This window comes from Papio anubis, chromosome 1 (assembly GCF_008728515.1).
Source record: "Papio anubis isolate 15944 chromosome 1, Panubis1.0, whole genome shotgun sequence".
NCBI lineage: Eukaryota > Metazoa > Chordata > Mammalia > Primates > Cercopithecidae > Papio > Papio anubis.
The window spans coordinates 44,388,300-44,412,181 of NC_044976.1; the positions used below are offsets into that span (position 1 = coordinate 44,388,300).

Here is a 23,882-nt window from a genome sequence, read left to right on the forward strand (position 1 = left end):
TTCTTCTCATATAAGAAGTCTAGGGAAAACCTTTTCGGACAAGGTATGCTGTAACTCAGGTTGAAATGACAAATGTGAGACTATTTGCAGTCACACATGCAGTTGCACATGTAATTTTGACATCAAACATTTTTGTTTATTTTTGTTCACTTGCCTGCCTCGTAAGTTTCATGTTTTACTAACAAGACACTTTATTCTTTGAGCATTACATGTCATTTGGTTTGGTTTGCTTCTGTATGGTAAAAAAAAGTTCTGTCTTTTGAAAAGATACCATTATTTAATTGGTTTTAAGTTAGGAGAATTCTACATTACAGGGCACAGTAAAATAAATGAACGATTATACCAAGGAAGAGCAAAACAAGCAAAAAAGAATAATAGAACCATGTTTTGTATATAAGTGGGAATAAGTTATCCTTTAGATCTGGTTTTTTTTTTTTTTTTTATGTGAGTATGCTTGAATGTGTATGTCATGAGGGTAGTGGGCTGGGCTGAACTGGGGAGGAGATATGCATCATATGTAGGGAGTAACTTAAGTTAGTTATTTTAAATAATACTTTAGCAAGGGAATTAGTACTTATTTAAGTGTTCATATTGCCTTAATATTAGCATAGCCTTTTCATCAATATGTTCAATATCTCAAATATCAAATTTGCATGAAAAATTTCTCCCAAATCCCTAATCCTTCCATTTTATTTTTCTTCATTGTATTTATTATCTTCTAACGTACTGTATACTTTATGTATTCATTTTTTATTTAATGCCTGTCTACATCCACTTGAATGTGAGCTTTAAGAGGTCAGGGATTTTTATCTATTTCTATTAGCAGTTGTATATCCAGGCCCATGATATCATCTGGTACATAGAGAATACTTAATTTGTAAATGAATGAAAGGAGGATTACTTTGAAAAGATAGTGATTTCTAGGAGATTGGAATGAGGAATCTTAATCATAAGCCTATGTAAATGATAAAATATGATCCCTATGGGATAGTAGGAAAGTCATTGTCCTTTTATCCTGAGGAGCATATTTGTCCTCTATAAAAAGGCCTTTCTATTTGGAAGGAATTTTACTTGATTGATTGACTCCCTGTTTAAGCAACAAACGAAAAAGAATCCTTTGTTGAGAAGCTACCACAGACTGTAAAGGTTCCAGGTTCTGTGCTTTGTGCTGGATGGGACACCACTGTGATGTGCCTGGTGAGTCTCCTCTGAGACTGCTGCAGGACTTAGATTTTGTAACTAAAGTTAGTGTTTTTTGTTTTTTTTTTTAATCTCAGCTCACTGCAACCTCCGCCTCCTGGGTTCAAGCCATTCACCTGTCTCAGCCTCGTGAGTAGCTGGGATTACAGGCACGTGCCATCACACCTGGCTAATTGTTGTATTTTTAGTAGAGATGTGGTTTCACCATGTTGCGCAGGCTGGTCTCGAACTCCTGGCCTCAAGTGATCCGCCCGCCTCTGCTTCCCAAAGTGCTGGGATTACAGGCATGAGCCACTGCGCCCGGCCCTTGAGCTGGTTTTTGAAGAATGAATAGGAGTTTACTAGGTAAGAGCTGAAGGAGGGAACCTCTCCAGTAGTTGGGAACATGTGCCAAGGCATGAAGCAGTGAAACAAAGTGGTGCGTACAAGAGAAGTACTCATAGTTTGATGTGGCCAGACACAACATGAGAGGGAGAAAATCAAGATGAGCTGATCAGGGAGGCCTAAAGTTAGTTTTTTCATTGTGCTTATCTTGGCTTGCTTACCATGTAAAGAACCTTATAGCTTTCCACGTGGGGTTAGTTATATTTTATTCACTTACTGATAAATAAAAGGATAATTTATGTTGAGGAAATGTATAGATGCAGCCTATTCTGAGAATTTATGTATTTACTTTTATTTCTGCAGTGTTCGATTTTTTATCTAGTCATTGGCTGATAGTCCTCTTAATACTAATAACATAGTAGAGAAGATGATAAAAGTGTTTTATTCATCTCTTCTTGGACAAGAAACCCTGCTTTATCTGTTCTTTTTAGTTGAAGTTGAATAAAGCTGAATGTTCTAGTAGGAAGCATGGGTTCAAGTTTCTACTACACTGTTTCTGAGCAGGTTATATCTCCTTCCTGGGTCCTCATTTCTCCAGTTGTAAAATAGGGGATTTGAGGTAAATTAGCACATCCACTTTGATAAAAATTTATCAGGGCTGGATGGGGTGACTTATGCCTGTAATTCTGAGGCGGCGGGATGCACAGATGGGCAGATTACTTGAGGCCAGGAGTTCGTAACCAGCTTGGCCAACATGGTAAACCCCCGTCTCTACTAAAAATACACACACACACACACAAATTATCCAGGAGTGGTGGCAGGCACCTGTAATCCCAGCTACTCAGGAGGCTGAGGCAGGAGAATCACTTGAACCTGGGAGGCGGAGGTTGGAGTGAGCCAAGATTGTGCCACTGCACTCCAGCCAGGGTGACAGAATAAGAATCCGTCTCAGGGCCGGGCGCGGTGGCTCAAGCCTGTAATCCCAGCACTTTGGGAGGCCGAGACGGGCGGATCACGAGGTCAGGAGATCGAGACCATCCTGGTTAATACGGTGAAACCCCGTCTCTACTAAAAAAGTACAAAAAACTAGCCGGGCGAGGTGGTGGGCGCCTGTATTCCCAGCTACTTGGGAGGCTGAGGCAGGAGAATGGCGTGAACCCGGGAGGCGGAGCTTGCAGTGAGCTGAGATCTGGCCACTGCACTCCAGCCTGGGCGACAGAGCGAGACTCCGTCTCAAAAAAAAAAAAAAAAAAAAAAAAAAATTTCTGAAGCAAGAGTCAATACATACATGACCCATTAGGGTAATTTTTCTTGGCAGTCCTTCCCTTCCTGGCTGCTGTTTACCAACTTAATTATTCTTCCTGTTTCATGTTAGATTCTATAATCAAGTATATATCTTACTACTCCTGGCTGGGTGCAGTGTTTGATGCCTGTAATCCCAGCACTTTGGGAGGCCAAGGCGGGTGGATCACCTGAGGTCAGAAGTTCGAGACCAGCCTGTCCAACATGGTGAAACCCCATCTCCACTAAAAATACAAAAATCACCTGAGCGTAGTGGCAGGTGCCTGTAATCCGAGCTACTCAGGAGGCTGAGGCAGGAGAATCACTTGAACCTGGGAGGCGGAGGTTGTAGTGAGCTGAGATCATGCCATTGCATTCGAGCCTCGGCGACAAGAGTGAAACTCCATCTCAAAAAAAAAAAAAAAAAAAAAAATCGTACTACTCTTCTCTCAACTCCTGCTATTATCTTTGTTATTTTCAGCAACCATGTAGATGGATCCATCCAATAATATCCTGGCATAGTTGTTTGTCTTCATTATCATTTCTAGTCCACTTAGCTCTCTGCCTTGTCTTACCTCCGAAATGTTCCTTCACTAAAATCGTAACTCTAGGTAACCTCCTCACTAGAACCTGATAAATTTTTTAGCTTCCTCATTTAAGTATTCTTAAAGTATGCCAGTTCTCAGACTTATCAGCACCTCTATTAAATCTTTTCTTCCTGTCTCTTCATCTTTACTTTCCTCTTCTTTTACCTTAGATTCCATTGTTACTCTCTCTAGTCCATGTCATAAATTGTTTGCCCCATGTTTTAGTCAGTTTATCTGGTAAAACTGTCTAGTAAAACTTTGCCTTTGCATTACTGTAGTCTGCTGAAGAAAGCCACACAACAGAGCAGATTGGTGGGCCTGTAAAATGATGATGAATGATGTAGGTCAGTCCTCAACACTGCCTACCAATTCTACTTTTTGTTCAGCGTATTTTCTTGTTCTCTATATTAGCTCTCAAGTTTTTTTTTTTTTTTTTGCTCATCTCAAATTTGGAATCTCCTTGTTCTGCTGATTTCCTTTTTATTTCATGGAGAAAATAGCTATAATGTGGAAGCTTCTTTACCACTAAAGTTACAAATATTTTGTTAGCTGTACCTGCTTTTTCTTTTTCATCTGTTTTGATGGAAGAAATATTCCTTCTTCTATCAGTGTTCATGCTTTCAATACCCTCCCTTCCTTTTCAAGAATAATTTTTTTTTTGAGAACTTTGGCTGCAGGGGATATGGAGAATTAAATGGAAGCTGAAAGAGTTGTCTAGATTCACTGTCTTTATTTCCTCATCTCCTACTTACTGGAGTTGAGCTTTTGTTCCTACCACTCCTCCACTCCTGAAAGTTCCTACAAAGGGTACCAGTTGACTTCAAGTCAGTTAAATTGGATGGCATTCTTTAATGATGGGCCTCCAGGCAGCATTTGTTCGGCAGTCCCTGACTATTCTTTTCTTGGCTTTTTGAATAGCATTTGCAGTCTTGATTTCCTTCCACCTCTCTGGTTACTCTTCTTCTGTTTCCTGCAGTTTAATCAGTAACTACAAATATTATTGTAACATTAAACAAATAAAGATTTATTATCTTACAGAGAAGAATGCATCATTTGTATAAATTTTGAGAAACAAACAGGCTTTAAGGAAACCAGGTTGTGGCAGGAAATTTTGAGCAGGTTACACACTACTCTGTGAGAGATACTGAAAAAAGTTGTGAATCATTCATACATGTTTCAAAATGATTCTGTTCAGCAACCTTGTAAGGTAGATGGTTGTATTCCTGTTTATCCACAAAGAATTTGAGGTGGGGAAAGATGGGATGTGTTCAGGAAACAGTGCCTTGTTCTTTCCAGTTGGAAGGCTAAGTTACAATAAGGTACTACTGAAGATAAAATCTGTTGTTTCCATGTTATGGGCTGCCTTGAATGCCAAGGGGAGAAGTTTTTTACTTAATTTTGTAGATAGTGAGGACTGGTTGAAGATTTTTTTTTTTTTTTTTTTTTTTTGAGCCTTGAGTGGCTGGATTGCAGTGGCACAATCTCGGCACACTGCAGCCTCTGCCTCTTGGGTTTGAATGATTTTCCTGCCTCAGCCTCCCAAGTAGTTGGGATTACAGGCGCTCGCCACCACGCCTGGCTAATTTTTGTATTTTTAGTAGAAACAGGGTTTTGCCATGTTGGCCAGGCTGGTGTTGAACTCCTGACCTCAGATGATCAGCCTGCCTTGGCCTCCCAAAGTGGTGGGATTACAGGAGTGAGCCACCGCACCTGGCCAGGTTGAAGATTTTTAAGCTGTGTGCAACATTTTGGGAAAGGAAACATGTCTTGGCCAAAGGCTGATAATCCCATAACATTAGTTTTAGTGACCAAATGGCACTTCCACTTGAAGCCTTTTTGTAGGCTTCCCAATATAATGAATTGAGCCTTCTTTGACACTCCCATAGCACTTTGTCATACCTTTGATGTAGCACACTTCTCATATGTCGTAATTACTTGTTTGTATTTGGCTTCCCTATTGGATTTGAGCTCTTCTAGAATAGGATTGTTAGTTTATGGATAATGTTGATTTTGATAATCTTCCTCATCTCTGTCTCCGTGGTTGGCATAAGAAGTGGTTCTTGAATTAGTAAATGAATAAAGAGTTTCAAATTTTGAATCTTTTGTCTGAATAGCTTCTCAGAATGCATCTTTTTTATATTTCTCCTGATTACAGGGTTGAATAAATTAGAAGCCACTCCTACTTCCTCTCTGCTGGTACATATGTTTTAGCTAGTTAAACCTATTTTGATAGAGGGGTTCTATGACTTTAAAGGCCTATGACTTTGCAGACACTCATACAGTGTATAGCATACCCTATGCAAATCAGCTGTCTGTTCAGGTCTTGTGTTTGTTTTCCCCATAGACATAATCCAGCCGTTAGTTGTTTAAAGCAGCAGATGGGAGAAGGAATCCGTGGAGATGTGGATTTATTAGCTCTCACAATGAAAGACCACACTGGTTATGCTAAGGATTAGAAGATTTCTGCTGAATGAAAGGGACATGGATCCTGTTTTTCTGTGCTATTTTCAGCAGTGTGGCAATCTCTTGTGACTATAATCAGTTGTAAGAAGACCAGAAAAAGATCTTGTAAATAGACTTTCCTTCAAGCCCTAGACTGTTGGTTGCAGCTGTCATAATTATAGGAGGGACTGATTTTCTTCCTTTTTGGGTGCAGACTGAATCTGGCCTTTAGTTATTGGTATATTTACACCTTAGATAGTATAACTGGCTGATTGTGTGCTTTATACATACCTTTATCTGTCAAATTAGGAAATTTAGATTCATATCTCCTGAATTTTGTTGAAGAGTAATTATTGTAGCATGTCTTATAGTTTGGAAAAAGTGATTGAATTTAATGTGTTTAACCCACTTCCTAAAAATACAGTGCTGCCTTCACTAACAGTTTTGTGTATGTGACTTATTAGAAAGATCAGCAACTTTCCTTTGTGTTTACTAAGATTCTGACAATTACCATAAAGTTGGAAAGTGTAAACATTGCTTATAGAGTGTTTAAGGGACAGAATCATATCACGAGAACAATCTTTCACTCTTAAAATGTAAAAGATTATGTATTTTGAGCCACGAATTAAGAAACAGAAGCATCTTTAAACTTGGCTGAAGTTCTACTTTAAAAATGGCAGCCAGTAACCAAAGAAACAATTCTTGAGATCGTTTAAAGCTTGGATAAAACTAGACTTTTTCATGCTGTGCCCTTTTAGAAGTCTGGGGGAATGGGGAGCGTTTCCTGTGACAGCACTGTAAGCGATGAATAGATGAATGAATTTGTCCATGCTCAGAACTCACAACACGTGGACTAACCCCCTCCCGCACATAAAAGAGCAGGGAAACCGACCTCAGCAATGATCTAGCTCGTGAAGAAAGAGAATTTCGTTACTGTCCAAGAAGTGAAGACCAGCGAGTCTAGCGATAAAGAAACAAAAGAGCCCCTGACAGTATCGAAAGAATCTGACATTTGCTTTGTCTGTACAAAGGATGAAAGGAATTTTGCCGACTTAGTCAAAACAATAACTGGTTTTATATCATTTTGAGTCTAAAATACAGGCATCAGAATAGTATGTCTTTCTTTGTATTTCTGAAGAATTGTCATCTTTTTAAAAACGTATGTGGAGTGGTTTTGTTTCTGGAAAGGAAGACGTGACATGGATTTTATAAGCTTAGTAGCTATAGGTGGAGACTCTTGTTTTGTTTGCTAAACCTTTTTAATAAGCAGCGAAGTCAGGATATCAAAGATTGCAATTTTTTGCCCTGGAACCTTTTGTTCTTTTCTTAGTACTTCAAATAATTTCAACCAAAGAGGTATGCATGGAAAATGAAAACAAATATGAAGTCTTTCCGCTATTTGGCAGTGCTTCAGATGAGATATATCTGTACTCTTGTGAAGAAAGACATGATTCTGATATGAGGCAGTGATTGTGTACTTATGCTGGACGGAGGGAGAACTGGTTTAGTGGAACAGTGGGTTAGTGGTGTGCTGAAAGGATTGTTTGCCTCTTTAACCAGCAGTAAGTAGGCACTAGTAGTTGACTGTCTGGGGAGTGGCTTTTTTTGTCTGATACCTGTTATGGATGATTGCAGTATTCTGAGAAGGAGAGGGTTACAGGTGAGTAAAAGAAAACCTTTTTCACTGATCTCCTTCCTTTAAATGTCTCTTGTAAATGTACTGAACAGATTGTTATAATTTATTTAATTCATTTGAGGTAGGAGGCAGGGTGGAGTGCAGCTAAGTTCCTCTTTATTCTTTGATGTATAGTTATAATTAGAGAACTTATCTAAAATCTTGCTATTTTGATAGAAAAATGCTGCTTAGGCTTATTTACACTGTATTTAGTGAGAAGAGCAATGAAATCAGACCTGTATGGGATACAAGCCTAATTTAGGACATTAGACATTACTGCTGACAGATTGTTTACAGTGAACATATTCTGTTCCTGACCACCATGCCTGGGCTGCCCCCCCATTAAGTCACATGTACGTGTAGTATATGCTTGATTCTATACATAGTTTTAAGAACTTTTCTAAATTATCACTTTGTATATATACATTCCATCCACTTATCTGTTGTCTGTCTGTCTTGTCTGTCCATCCATCTGTCTGTCTACCTGTCTACCTACCTACCATCTTTTTCTTCTTAAACCTGAGGTAGTTTGTTAGACGAAGAGGTATGTAACATATAACAATGAGTGAAAATAGACTGATACGCAACCTTCAACTGAATTTTAATGAATATCCTTAGCAGTAAAAGAATATATGCCAAATTTGATGATTATTTTTTTCATGCTTTGTAGATTATCTCAGATTATCTCATCTTAGTCTTATTAGCAAAGAGCAAGCCAGTCTATCACTGAATGTTTTTGAGAATTGACATAATGAAGATTCTGGTGTAAATCACTGAGCTAATCAATCAACCTGTATTGGTCTAGTCGTGAAATGTAGCTATTTCTGTTTTCATTTTGTTTATTTGACATTATTTATAAAGCACTTTTTTTGTACAAAGTACCTAAGGATTTTAAAATGATCATGAATTAACATTATTTTAGTTTCTTTAAAGTTCTCAGAAAGAAAATGTATAGGATTAGTAAACTTAAAATATAAATTTAAACAAACTTGTATTGTTTCTAGTTATTGTATGTACTTCTTATTGATGGTACTGTAAACATTCAGAGCCTGTAGGGAGCACCCACTGAACCTTTAGCAGTTGTCCAGTATGACCTGGGCTTTAAAAGTCAATAACATAAACTCCAGCACCATATACTAATTTCTCCTGTTAGCACAATTGATTCAATGAGATTTGTCACTTGATTTCTTGGGGTTATTTTGAGAAGTATTTATATAGTACTGTACTCAGATGACCTCTCATAAGTAGTGATATATGTTCAAGCAGCTGCTAATTAAAAATGGCTGACTTTGTAAGCCCATTCAGTTTCACTGCTTATTTATATCTTTATTTCTCTTTAGTTGCTAGAATTCAGAAAGGGAATCCTATTTGTTGAATGGGGAATATTTCCTGTTTTGTGTTAAATCATTCATTTTCTACCTGGTGCCTGAGTCAGTCTCTAGTGTTTGCTACCTTGTTTGCTGATGCCCTTGGTCTTGAGTCTTTGTTTCTATCTAGCCGGAGTTCTAAACTGCCAGATTACATAACACTGGAGGATCTTTTCCTACAACCTTATACTTAAAAAAAATTTTTCCCCTATTTACTTTGTCTATTTTTTTTTTTTTTTTTCAGATGGAGTCTCACTGTGTTGCCCAGGCTGGAGCGTGCAGTGGTGTGATCTTGGCTCACTGCAACCTCCGCCTCCAGGGTTCAAGTGATTCTCCTGCCTCTGCCTCCTGAGTCGAGTAGCTGGGGGATTACAGGCATGTACCACCACACCTGGCTAATTTTTTGTGTTTTTAGTAGAGACGGTGTTTCACCATGTTGGCTAGCCTGATCTCAAACTCCTGATCTCAGGTGACCCACCCACCTTGGCCTCCCAAATTGCTGGGATTGCAGATGTGAGCCACCGCACCCAGCCTATTTTGCCTATTTTTAAAAAATAAACTTTAAGGTTCATTCTCCAGAAGATTGCTTTGGAACATTCCAAAACAGAGCTAATGCTTGAAAAGCAGCAGTTTAGATTATTTGTTTTAAATAATTACATTATAATATAAAGACTTAAAGGTAAGTTTTATTAATAGATTTATATAAATAAACACACAAAGGTAAAGTGTGCCTGGTGGTACAGGTAATCTACTGGGTAACCTCAGATTTGAAGGTGATAATCCAAATAAATGTTTGGCTTCGCTAATTGCTTTCTGGTGGAATAGATTTCCTAAAACATTTCCAGAAGATCAGCTAAGGCATAGCCTACTTTGATACCTCCAAGTTTCTCTGCAGAGTTTCTTGGGAGGTAGCAGAATAGTAAATAGTGCATTTAGAAGTTCCATGAGAGCAAAGACCTTGTCTATTTTGTTCAAATTACAGTTCTGCCCTGTTCTAGTCATATAACCACGGCCAAATTTCATTTCATTTCTGTACTCCACTGGTATATTGAGAGGAGACAGTGGAGGCAAGGGCTTTAGCAAAAAGACCAATTATGAGACTGTTGTGGTCAAAAAAGGCAAGAAATAATAACAGATTGGAGGGGTGATAGCAGTGGACGATGTGGAGGACTTTCTTATTGGCCATTTTTACAGATACGTGAAGCTCAGTAGCTTCCTCAAGGACGGACAAGTAAGTGTATGGCCAGGCTAGGTGTATAGGTTAGGGTACTCTAAACTACAAGTAACAGAAAGTTTGACTCTGAGTGGTTTAAATATTAAGTAAACATCTTGACTCACAACAATGAAGTCCAGAGGTTGGATGAGTTTCAGAGTTGGGTAATCTGGTGTCTTTGCTCAGCTTCATTGCTCTTTTGTCTTCCTCTGTGTTTTGGCCTCATTCTCAAGCTTGCTTCCTATGTGTTAGAAAAAGAACTGAGTGGTTTCAGGCTGCACAGTCACACACTACAACATCCCTACATCTTAATGGTAAAAGGACATCTTGGAGATTATGTGTGAGCATCTTTTCTTTACACTAGAGGAGCCTCTGTCGGTGTAGGAATTGACACTGTTTTGCTTGAAAAGCTGTTCAAGTTGGGTCTTTCTTGTAAGGTAAAAATTGGCTTTCATCTTGCATCTCCTTTTGAAGCATCTACACATGGAGAGACATTTGAGATTGAAGTTCCTTGTGAATTGAAGGAGGTGCTTTTATATTTGCCCTCTTTCCCAATCAACTTTGTGGGGGATGATTTTTAACTTTGAAAGGTCAGGGACTAGCCAACATAAGCAAATTTTTATTATCAACTCTCTTAGTACCATCATTTCCACATTATTTGCCCATAAGGCAGATATAGTAATCAATCTTCATTGTATAGACAGTGCAATTTCCCAGGTTCTGAATTGAAAATATTTGTTGTGCTGATAAAATTATTGCCTTCAGGCAAAAACTAAATTGTATAATGTTTTTATGCACCCCCCAGTCCCCACTTGCTTTTTGCCTTTGCTGTTCAAAAATGAGAGCACTTAGAGTGTTATTGTTTACGGGTACTTAATTATTTTGGAGGATATATGACAACATAATGCATAAAGGAAGCATTATTGAGAAAGCCTTCTTGGGACTTTTTTATTTTGCAAATTATGACTGCCATAAATTATGGTCATCTTACAAAATGTGATTCAGTTAATTTTTAGTCCTTAAAAACAAAATCTTCAAGAACCAGGTAGATTTCAAACATTCAATTTCTTCTTGAAATTTTGTTTTAAAAAGGCTGATGACATGGATAAAAATGTAACCTAATTATTTGCTTCTGTTGTTCTACATTTCCTTGTTCTTTTCTGTGAGTTTGATAAAGGAAAAATTTCAGTTTGTACTCTTCAGTTTTTAGTATCACTAAGATATTTTCATCAAGTCAGTAAATTAGATGGCTTTGAAGGTTAAGTAATTTAGCTCACTCTTGTCCCTCTTCTGTGCCCTGCCTCAGATATTCCTATTCTATGTTGCAGCTACACCAGTCTTGTACGTTTGTTTGTTTTTTTATAGCCATTTTTTTCTGACATTCCCCCATTCCTGAGTGTTTTTATCCTCCTTTTCTACCTATCAACCTTCTGATTATCCTCATGCAGTTAAGACCTCAGTACCTAATTTTCAAATATTATAGTCATTATGGGTAACTCCAGCATCTTTGCAGACAAGGATAATCAGTCCAGTCTCAGATCTTTAGAGTTCCTTGGCTATCTGGAGTCTTTGTTAACAATTCATTCCTGTAGGCTCCATGTATTCTGTAGAGGGAATTGTTTGATTCAGAAATCTTACAGTAATTTACAATTACATCCCTTGATCACTTCTGAATTAAATTCTGGTGTTCTCTGTGTCAATCTAGATTACAAATTGGTGGTCTGGTGGCCTGTCTACTTCCTATAGATATATTTTATTTAACCACCTTTGGAGATTTAAAGAAAAATTAACCAACATAGTCTCTATCAGTTCCCTTTTGTTTTATCCTCTGCTGCTTTATATATTTACTGAATTTCATCTATTCTAAGGCTCACATCTTTTTACTTTATAACAGCTTTGAAATAGCAGTGTTACTCTTAATGGTGTGTTATACTTTAATTGGCAGGGCTTATTTTTGTTTTGCATTTTGAAAAATGTTTCTTACTGTTACAAAAAATAATAGTATCTTTTGCAATTGATAGTTTTTCAGATTTGATAAAGTACAGTATATTACCTTACTGGCCCATTAAAGCATTTGAGTTTGCAACATTTATGTCTCAGTGTAAAGACCTCTACCTTTTTTTAGCTCTCTCCATTTCCTTTTTCTAGTCTTTAAGATCTCTGTTCCTGTGATTCTGTTGTTTGTTTGTTTGTTTGTTTTTGAGACAAAGTTTTGCTCTTGTCACTCAGGCTGGAGTGCAATGGTGCAACCTTGGCTCACTGCAGCCTCTGCCTGCTGAGTTCAAGTGATTCTCCAGCCTCAGCCTCCTGAGTAGTTGGGATCACAGGTTCCTGCCACAACGCCTGGCTAATTTTTGTATTTTTTAGTAGAGACAGGCTTTTGCCGTGTTGACCAGGCTGGTCTTGAATTCCTGACCTGAGGTGATCTGCCCACCTTGTTCTCCCAAAGTGCTGGGATTATAGGCATGAGCCACTGCACCCAGCTTTTATTTCTTTTTATACCTGTTTGATGTGCCTTTCTATATCATCTGATATTGTTTTGTTTTTTTCTCAATTTATTTGAGGTATATAACATTTGTGAATTTTTTATGATATAACCACTTTCACATTTTGTGGGTAAACTCAGGAATAATGTATGATTCAGTTTTTTTAAAATGCTCATGTATATAATGTAAGTTTCCTACTTTTCATCTTGAGATAGTTTTGGTAAGGTAAATATTTTTAAGAGTTTGTTTTGTTTATTTTGTGATTTTTTGAGATCAATTTGTTTATATATATATAATTTTTTTTCTTTTAAACCTTTGCTGATTTGTTCTTCTATTTCTCTTTATTTTTCTAATATTTGGGTATTAAGACTCTTTTTTTAATGATCAAATATCAGTGGAATGCCAAGTACAGTGGCTCACACCTATAATCCCAGCACTTTGAGAGTGCCAGGTGGGTGAATCACTTGAGCCCAGGAGCTGGAGACCAGCTTGGGCAACATGGTGAGATGTCTCTACAAAAAAAAAAAAAAAAAAAAAAATTTTTTTTTAATTAGCCAGGCGTGGCGGTGCACACCTGTAGTTCCAGCTATTTGTATTTGGGAAGCTGAAGTGGGAAGATCGCTTGAGCCTAGGAGGTCAACGCTGCTGTGAGCCATGATTGTGCCCCTGTACTCCAGCCTGGGTGACAGCAAGACCCTGTCTCAAAAAAAAATTAAAATAGCAACAACAAAAATTCAGTGGAACATTTTTTGTTGTTGTTTTTCCAGAAACCAACTATCCCTTTATTTCAACCTTTTCATATCAGTTTGCTTTTGGTATATCTCTTGCGAATGGCATACAGTAGGTTTTCTTTAAAAAAATAAAAAATAAAAAAAGTCCTGTTTGTAATGAAAATTTTGTCTATTTACATTTATTATGATTAATGATATATTTGGACTTGTTTCTGCCATATTAGTTTTTGTATTCCATGTCCTATATCTCTATGCCTTACTGTCCCCTTTCTTTTTTTACCCTTTAAAAATATTGGTAGAATTTTTGTTTTCTTATTTTCTTTTTCTATTTCTACTGGTGTGTTAGAACAAATTCAAACTTTAACCCCCTCCTGAACACTACAAGCACTCCTTATCTCTTATTACTTCCCCCAAATTTATTTGGCCATGTAATCAAACTGAACTGAAACAGGCTCGTTTAAAAAACAACAACAACAAAACCATGAAATTCACTGTAATCAGAGGTGACCCAGTTTACCTGAGCCAGAATGATAAGAAAGTTCTGTTTTAACTCTATAAGGAGAGTAACTTTGTAATGAATAATCTGCTTTTTATTCCCTGTTGGTGCTTTCTTAACCCCTTTTCTGCTTAAAAAGCCAGCCCCCTCTGCTTAGCTCAGCAGAACATGCATTCTATTTTAAAGAATGACATGTTACAGAATTGCAAACAAAAGTCGGTTTGATCTTTAAACTGAAAGTCAGTTTGATCTTTAAACTAAATCTGTTGTAATTTTGTCTTTTAACAATGGTATTGTCATCAGCAGTGGATTCTGAGTAGGCCCTAGAATGTTCACCACTCCTACCCTCACCCCAAACAGTGTTATTTATGTTAGTTACACTATGTGGGTTTAATTATGAGTTATATAAAGAGACATATGATCTTTTAGTGGCAGATAATACCTTTTTTTCTCCTTTACTTTTTTGTTTGTTTGTTTTTCTTGAGACGAGTTCTCACTATGTTATCTAGGCTGGGCTCAGACTCTGGGCTCAAGTGATCCTCCCGCCATGGCCTCCCAAAGTGTTGGGATTACACGCGTGAGCACAGCACCTTGCCTCATTGATTTTAAATGTTAGTTGAAAAGTTATTGTCTCCAAAACCCAGTTCTCTATCCACTTCCAGTGGAGTGGATTATTGAGTTATGTTTCTTAGAGTCTGTTAATTTCCTTCTCTGGGAAGAGTGCTGCTACTGCAGTGGGAATCAATATGTATTATGTATAGTGTGAGAATTCAATAGAAAGCGAGTGAGGCTCAGAGTCCCAGGGAGGGAGTTGCCTCAGGCAGAGACAGCTTTGACCCATAGTCATCTCCATGCTGGTGACTGTTGACATAAAGGACAAGGACCAGCCTTGTGACTCCTGGCTTGCATATTTACTTGTGGGGGTAGTGATTACTGCCTTTGGACACTTGGCCTTTGTCTTTTCTTTGGAAATATTTTATGGCTTTAGTCATTGTGAATAATGAGTAGTGCATATAGGCAGTGAATCCTCATCTGTGTGAATAGCACCCTTTCGTGTTTTGTGTCTGTGTGTGTGTGTGTAAGAGACGGAGTTTTGCTCTTGTTTCCCAGGCTGGAGTGTGATGGCACAATCTCAGCTCACTGCATCCTCCGCCTCCTGGGTTCAAGCGATTCTCCTACCTCAGCCTCCTGAGTAGCTGGTATTACAGGCATGCACCACCACGCCCAGCTAATTTTCGTGTTTTTAGAAGAGACGGGGTTTCTCCATGTTGATCAGGCTGGTCTCAAACTCCCAACCTCAGGTGATCCACCAGCCTCGGCCTCCCAAAGTGCTGGAATTGCAGGCGTGAGCCACCATGTCTGGCCATGAATGGCACCATTTCGTGTTTTATGTAATACCTTTAGAAGTTTGCTTTGTGGACAAGTGAAAGAGAGTGACTGGTTATTTCTCTGGGATTTGGTATGTACAACTTTCATTGTAACTTCAGAATATAGTTTAATATATTTTATTTTATTCAGTGTAGTCAAATATTACTTAAAGCTCTTTGGGAAATATCGTTGGCAGAAAGTATCAAAATGTATCAATTTGAGGGATCCAAATGGTAATAAAATTTTGGAGACTGTTAAAGCAATATACTTTGAATATTTGGGGAGGAATGATAGGGATGGAGTATTGGGGGTGGGTTAGTTTTTAGAGAATAGCATCTTATCACTTAGCTTTAGAGCTTCGCTTCTGGTGGGTTAGATTAGAAAAATTTCCATTTCTTCTTCCTATTTTTTTTTTTTGAGACAGGGTCTTACTCTGTCACCCAGGCTGGAGTCCAGTGGCGTGATCTTGGCTCACTGCAACTTTCACCTCTGGTCTCAGGCGATCTTCCCACCTCAGCCTCCTATATAGTTGGGACTACAGGCGTGTGCCACCAATCCTGGCTAATTTTTTTTAAACTTTTTTATTGGAGACGAGGTCTCACTGTGTTGCAAGGCTGGTCTTGATCTCCTGAGCTCAAGGGATCCTCCCGCCTCGACCTCCCAAAGTGCTGGGATTACAGGTGTGAGCCACCACACCTGGCCAATTTCTTATTATTAATCCAAAGTGTCTTACTTTAAACTTTTAAGTTTATTTTTAAAATTCAAGCCTAGGAATAACTTTTGTGAGAAAGGCAGAGTAGGTATTTTTATCTCAGGTGAACAGGTAAGAATAATGAGGTTTAGAAAGGTTTAATGACTGACCAAGATTTTATAAGGAAGCAAGTAGCAGAATTGTGTTCACATATTTTTCTGAGTCCTAGGTTCTTTATACCATGTAGAAATATCCTGTTAATATAATCAAGCTGTTTATCAAACTCAAATGAGAATAACACATTATTTATAGAATAAAGGTTTTTGTTTGTTTGTTTTTGTTTTTTCTTCTTGAGACAGAATTTCTCTCTGTTGCCCAGGCTGGAGTGCAGTGGTGTGATCTTGGCTCACTGCTGATCACAGTGTACTCCAGCACTGCCTCCCAAGCTCCAGTGATCTTGCCACCTCAGCCTCCTGAGTAGCTGGGACTGCTGGCACATGCCAATATGCCCAGCTATTTTTTGTAGTTTTTGTAGAGATGGGGTTTCACCATGTTGCCCAGTCTGGTCTTGAACTCCTGAACTCAAGCAATCTTCTCGCCTTGGCATCCCAAAGTGCTGGGATTACAGGTGTGAGCCACTGTGACTGGCCTAAAGTATTTTCATGTACATTACTTTATTTGACCTTTACAACAGCTGTATCTAAGCCTTTGAGGTAGATGGAATCCCAGGTCACACAGTTACATGTTTTTGAGCCATGACAGAAACCTAGTTTTCCAAACTTTAAATTTTGTGTTCTTGGCCAGGCATGGTGGCTCACACCTGTAATCCCAGTGCTTTGGGAGGCCGAGGTGGGTGGATCACGAGGTCAGGAGATAATGTTCCTTTACGACTAGATAGTAAATGGTATTAACATAGATTTTCTTCCTAGTTAATATTTTTCTCTTCTTAAAGCATTCCAATTCTCCAAGGAGTAACTACCAGCCAGGAGACTGTCAGTAAATAATATGTGATAATAGAACATATTCTTCCCCTAGTAAAACTTCTTGCTGAAATTATTGCAATTGATAGTTTTCATCAATGCAACTCCAAACTGGTAGATAGGACCCTATCGTGTGCCTTATAATGATGATAGCAATAATAGTATGAACCATTTACTTACTTGATGGATTCATAGATTTATTCATCCAATATTCATTTGGTGCCTTCTAGGCCAGGTGTTCTGCTGGGTGCCAGGAATGTCCTCGTGAGCAAGACTAATTCCTACTCGCCTGGAGCTAACAGTCAAAGAAAACAGATAATTTAGCAAATAATTATAATAATGAGTAAAGTAGGTATGATTGAGGAATTAAAGGAATATTTGGGTAATATATGGAAGGAGGCTGGAGGGGAAACTGTGTAGAAAAACTTTCCAGAGGAAACGAAATTTAAACTGAACTCCAGGAAGGTATAAAAAGAGATAAAGAAAAGTAATCCAGACCAAGAGAACAGTAAGTGTGAAGACCTGAAGGTGAAAGAAAGCGTGGCAAGCCTGAGTCCAAAACTCCAATAAGACTGGAGAATTGTGTAGATGATACTGAGGAGGGAGGCAGTCACAGCCAAGTAGTGCCCTGTAGACTACAGAAAGGATTTTAGACTTTATCCGTTGCAGAATTATAAGAGAGAAAGGACCCATTTTTTTTTTTTTTATTATACTTTAAGTTCTAGAGTACATGTGCATAACATGCAGGTTTGTTACATGTATATACTTGTGCCATGTTGCTGTGCTGCACCCGTCAACTCGTCAGCACCCAACAACTCGTCATTTACACCAGGTATAACTCCCAATGCAATCCCTCCCCCCCTCCCCCCTCCCCATGATAGGCCCCGGTGTGTGATGTCCCCCTTCCCGAGTCCAAGTGATCTCATTGTTCAGTTCCCACCTATGAGTGAGAACATGCGGTGTTTGGTTTTCTGTTCTTGTGATAGTTTAGGACCCATTTTAAAAAGTTATTTTTGGCCGGGTGCGGTGGCTCACGCCTGTAATCCCAGCACTTTGGGAGACCGAGGCAGGTGGATCACCTGGGGTCAGGAGTTGAGACCAGACTGACCAACATGGTGAAACCCCATCTCTACTAAAAAAACAAAAATTAGCTGGGCATGGTGGCATATGCCTGTAATCCCAGCTACTCGGGAGGCTGAGGCAGGAGAATTGCTTGAACCCGGGAGGCGGAGGTTGCTGTGAGCCGAGATCGTGCCACTGCACTCTTCCTGGGTGACAGAACGAGACTTCATCTATTAAAAAAAAAAAAAAAAAAAAAAAAAGTTATTTTTGACTTCAGTATTTATTTCATTAAACCCACATGGGTTATCACTCAGAAAACAGGTACTATATATGATATTTACATTAATATAACATTAATCAAGGGGGACAAAACTGAATGAAAGGGAGACCAATTAGGAGGATGTTATAGGATGATGGTGGCTTGTGTCCGGGGAAGTAGAAGTGAATTGACAGATTAAAGATAGGTATTTTGGAAGTAGAATTGGCAGAGCTTGATGAATAATGAATGTAGAGAGTGAGAGAAAGTGAAAAATCAAGAATGACCCTGGGTTTGGTGGTACCATCATCAAAATAGAAAACAGTAGGAGCGAGACTGAGTAGAAAGATAAGCTGAGTTTTAGACATATTAAGACAAGGTAGTTGTATGTACAACTATAGAGGTCAGCAAAAAGATCTGGGATAGAGATACAAATTTGAGATTCATCTGTAAAATATATAGAGAAAGGAGAGTGTACAAGCAGAACTTTAAGGACAGTCCACATTTAAGAGTCTAAGGTGATGGAGGATGAGCCTACAAAGGTGTTTAAATAGTGTGTTTGCAGGGATAAGAGAAAGAACAAAGAATGTGGCTTCATGGCAAGAAAAGTCTTCCAGGACAGAAGAGTGAATGGTACTATCAGGTGCTGCTGAGCAGTGGAGCCAAAAAAGATAGGTGGACTAAAAATGCAGTGATGCTTCATTACAATGGCATTGTACATAACATTGGCAGTGTGGCAAGAATGGTTTAAACGGGGTGGTAAGGTCTGGGGATATTTGTAGAGTGTTGAAGAATGAGTAGGAAGTGAGAAATTAGAGATGTTGGATGTAGATAACTCATTCAAGAAGTGTGGTTGTGAAGGGAAATAAAATTGATAAGGCAATGTTTGAAGAGGGATGTGTAGTTATTAAGGGAATTTATATCCTTTCCTCAAGCTGCAATAGACTTGAATGGGTTCAGAATGCTAATCAGGAAGATCATTAAGAACATGAAGAGTCAAGAGATAATGAGTAGATCAGAGAAGGCTGAATGGAATGGGCTTCACCTGATATTGTAATGTATTACCAGGTATTACCAGCCTAGTTGCTAGAAGGTTATGAGTAAAATAATTTATGGTTATCTATCTAAATGGGAGTACTCTTGCCTCAGCCAAGTTTCCTGATTGTGTAGCTTTTCTCCCCAACCTGCTGTGAATATTCCCTGGGAAAAGGAGGCTTGGGAAATCGTTGCTCCTTGGACTACCTTTATGTGGTTGGAAGGCACTCTTGTTCCACTGTGCCTTAGTTGTCACAGAATGTACTGATCTGGAGTCCTGGGCATCAAATGCAGGCTTTTGTATAGGTGTAAGGAAGTCGGAAGGGATGAATATCCACAGATGCATTTCCATGCCTCTAAACAAATGCAGAGAGGGGCATATATGCATTTTATAAAATTTTATTATTGTTAAGCCAAAACTATACTCTACCATGTTACCCATTTAAACTATTCAAGAAGTCAGAACTGTCATGTAGATTCAAAGAACAAATATTTCCAGTTTTATATAGATTGTTTCAGAAAGCAGAAAAGGAAGATATATTACCTTAGCACATTTTATGAGTGTCTTTGTCTGTTCATGTTGCTGTAAAAAAATACCACAGATTGGGTAATTTATAAAGAACAGACATTTATTTTCTTACAGTCCTGGAGTCTGAGAAGTCCAAGATCAAGGTGCTGGCATTTGTGTGGCGAGTGCCTTCTTGCTGTTTCTTCACGTGGCGGAGGATGGAAAGGCAAAAAGGGCTGAAAGCTGTATGAAGCCTCTTTTTTCTCTTTTAATTTTGATTTTTTTGAGATGGGGTCTTGCTCTGTTGGCTAAGCTGGCCTCAGACTCCTGGGCTTAAGCGATTCTCCTGCCTCAGTCTCCTGAGTAGCTGGGACTACAGGTGCACATCACCATGCCTGGCTTAAAGCTTTATGAAGGCCTTAATCATTTCTCTTGTTTTTCCTCTTATCCCTGCAAACACACCATTTAAACACCTTTGTAGGCTCATCCTTCATTACCTTAGACCCTTAAATGTGGACTGTCCTTAAAGTTCTGCTTGTACACTCTCCTTTCTCTATATATTTTACAGATGAATCTCAAATTTGTATCTCTATCCCAGATCTTTTTGCTGACCTCTATAGTTGTACATACAACTACCTTGTCTTAATATGTCTAAATGTAAAATGTACAAGAGAGGAGGCCTCATGACCTAATCACCTCCTACAGACCCCACCTCTTAATACTATCACATTGGATTTTAAAGTCCAATGTGAATTTTGGATGAGACACAAACATTGAAACCTTAGCAATGAGGATAGTATAAATATGATGTCAAAATTGGACAAGAACATTTTGAGAAGAGAAAGTATATAGGCCAGTCTTACTTACTAACATACAGGCAAATATCCTAAATAAAAATTTCTAGGCCTAGATACTTTTATTAGTGAAAACTGTTAATATTTAAGGAAGAAATAACACCAGTCTTACATAAATTCTTTCAGAAAATAGAGGAGTAAGGAACAGTTCCCTGTCAGTTTTAGGAGACCGGCATAATTGTGATGCAAAAATCTGACAAAGACATTATAAGAAAATTAGAGATTATTATCCTTTATGAAAATAGGTGTAAAAATCATTAATGAGATATTAGCAAATAGAATCTAGCAATGTATTTGATAAAGTTGAATTTAAGCTGGGCACGGTGACTCGCACCTGTAATCTCAGCAATTTGAGAGGCCAAGGCGGGTGGATCACCTGAGGTCAGGAGTTTGAGTCCAGCCTGACTAACATGGTAAAACCCCATCTCTACTGAAAATACAAAAATTAGCCAGGCATAGTGGCACACACCTGTAAACCCAACTACTTGGGAGGCTGAGGCAGGAGAATCACTTGAACCTGGGAGGCAGAGGTTGCAGTGAGTGGAGATCACGCTACTGCACTCCAGTCTGGGTGATGGAGCAAGGCTCCATCTCAAAAAAAAAAAAAAAAAAAAAAAAGTTGAATTTAACTCAGAATTGCAAAATTAGTTTAATCTTAGAAAATCAATCACTGTAATTTGCCACATTAACAGCAGAGAAAAACTATGTAAGCATTTCAGTAGATGCAGAGAAAGTATTTGACATAATCCATTCCCATTTGTGAGAAAGACTATGAACAAATTAGGAATAGAAGAGAACTTGTTAAAAAGTTATCCATGAAAAACCTATAACTAACATAATATTAAATATTCAAAATGTTAAATGCTTTTCTCCTAAGATTAGATGAGAAGCCAGACAAGGATGTTTACCACTTCTATTTAACATCTTACAGAAAATTCTAGAAAATGGAAAGAAGTAAAACTCTCCCTATTGATAGAAGATATGATTGTTTATATAGAAAAATTCTAAGGAATATACAAAACAGTTATGATTAATAATGGTTTTACCAAAGTATAGGATACATGGTCAGTATACAAATTAATTACATTTCTATATACATGCAAGCAATTGGAAAATGAAATAAAAGGTTTTATTTATAATAGCTTTAAAAAATCTACTTAGGGGGCCGGGCGCGGTGGCTCAAGCCTGTAATCCCAGCACTTTGGGAGGCCGAGGCGGGTGGATCACGAGGTCAGGAGATCGAGACCATCCCGGGGCTAACATGGTGAAACCCCGCTCTACTAAAAATACAAAACTAGCTGGCGTGGTGGCGGCTTGTGAACCTGTGTTACCGGAGGTTGAGGCAGGAGAATGGGCGTGAACCTGCGTGGTTTGAGCTTGCAGCAGCCGAGATCGCGCTACCTGCACCTGTGCCTGGGTGTGATACTACAGCGAGACCTGCCCCAAAAATTCACTTAGGATGAGTTTATAAAAGGAGTTTTGTTAATTTTAAAACACAAGCTAGAGCAATTAAAGCAATTTCGTCAACGGAGAAATACTATGTTCATGTATTGTAAGACTTGATATTTTCAGATATCACTTCTTCCAAATTGATGTATAATCCCAGCAGGCTTTTTTTGGTAAAAATTAACAATTGGATTCAGAAATTGAAATTGAAATGAAGAATCTAGAATATCTAAAGCAATCTTGGAAAATAAAGTTAAAGGACTGTATAATCCAACTTCAGGACTAAATATAAAACTACAGAATCATGACAGTGGGGTGCTTGCATAGGGCAGAAAAATAGATCAGTAGGATGCAATAGAGAGCCCAGAAAGGTTTCAAAAAAATTTCTTAGGGAAAGGACAATGTTTTCAATAAATGGTATTGAAATAAGTGGATATCCGTACGAAAAAAAATGAACCTTAGTTTCATCTCACGTATTACCTCAAAATTAATTTTCACTCATCAAAAGGCACCACTGGCCTGGTGTGGTGGCTCACGCCTGTAATACCAACACTTTGGGAGGCTGAGGCAGGTGGATCACCTGAGATCAGGAGTTCTAGACCAGCTTGACCAATATGGTGAAAATCCGTCTCTACTAAGAATACAAAAATTAGCTGGGCATGGTGATGGGTGCCTGTAGTCCCAGCTACTCGAGAGACTGAGGCAGGAAAATCACTTGAACCCGGGAGGAGGTTGCTGTGAGTCAAGATCACACCACTGTGCTCCAGCCTGGGTGACAAAGCGAGACTCCATCTCAAAAAAAAAAAAAAAAAGAAAGAAAAAGGCACCACCAATAACTTTAGTAGGCAAGCCACAGATTAGAGCATATTTACAAAACATACATGACACAGGACTTGTATTTAGAAGATTATGAAGAACTCTTACAATTCAATAGCAAAAAGATAACTTTTAAAAAGGTAAAAAAATTTTAAGATACTTCACAAAGGAATATATATTGATGGTTAATAAGCACATGAAAAGATACTCAACATCGTTAGTCATCAGGAAAATGATTAAAGCCACGGTGAGATACCCCTACACACCTAAATGGCTAAAATGTAAAATGACTAAAATATAAAAAACTGATACCATATATTGGCATGAATGTAGAGCAGTTGGAACTTTCTTATATTATTAATGTAAGCATAACATGTATTAGCTAGAATGTGAAGCAGTTGAAACTCTCATACATTGTTCATGGGAGTGTAACATGGTATAATCACTTTAGAAAAAGGTCTGCTAGCTTCTTATAAAACTAAACATATATCTACCCTTTAACCAAGTAATTCTACACTTTTAGGGATTTACCCAAGACAAATGAAATATAGCTTGTCAAAAGACCTGTTACAGGAATGTTAGTAGCTGAAAAATGGAATTGGAGAAAGGATAAATTAACTGGGTTGTATTCATATTGCTATTGTTACTTGCAACAACACAGATGAATCTCACAAATACTATGCTGAGTTGAAGAAGCCTATGTAAAAAGGTTTATATTTGTATGGTTCCATTCATACGAAGTTTTGAGGAAGTAAAAGTAATCTGTGGTGACACAATGAGAATAATATTTGCTTAGGGTAGGAAGATAGTGGTTTGTTGGGGATTTACAAAGAAAGAACATGGTGGAACTATCTGGATTGATGGACGTGTTCTGTGTTTTGACAGAGATTTAGGTTGGCTGGGTGCAGTGGCTCACGCCTGTAATCCCAGCACTTTGGGAGGCTGAGGCGGGTGGATCACGTGAGGTCGGGAGTTCAAGACCAGCCTGACCAACATAGAGAAACTCCGTCTCTACCAAAAATACAAAATTAGCCAGGCGTGGTGGCGCATGTCTGTAATCCCAG

At 38.4% G+C, this 23,882-nt stretch overlaps 1 protein-coding gene across 9 annotated transcripts in view; it reads left to right on the plus strand.

Moving 5' to 3' along the window:
* MAST2 (microtubule associated serine/threonine kinase 2) overlaps nucleotides 1-23,882 on the plus strand; it is a 256,656-nt gene that overhangs the window by 83,971 nt on the left and 148,803 nt on the right. Inside the window, exon 1 of one of the 9 annotated variants that reach the window (XM_031668135.1) lies at nucleotides 5,064-7,494. The exons of 6 other annotated variants lie outside the window; for them this stretch is intronic. In XM_031668135.1, the coding sequence (XP_031523995.1) occupies nucleotides 7,456-7,494 (39 nt within the window). In that variant the 5' untranslated portion in view covers nucleotides 5,064-7,455. Of the gene's footprint in view, nucleotides 1-5,063; nucleotides 7,495-18,186; nucleotides 19,948-22,518; nucleotides 22,525-23,882 lie in introns of those variants that run through there. 2 more of the 9 variants (XM_031668141.1, XM_031668145.1) reach the window with 2 other exon arrangements.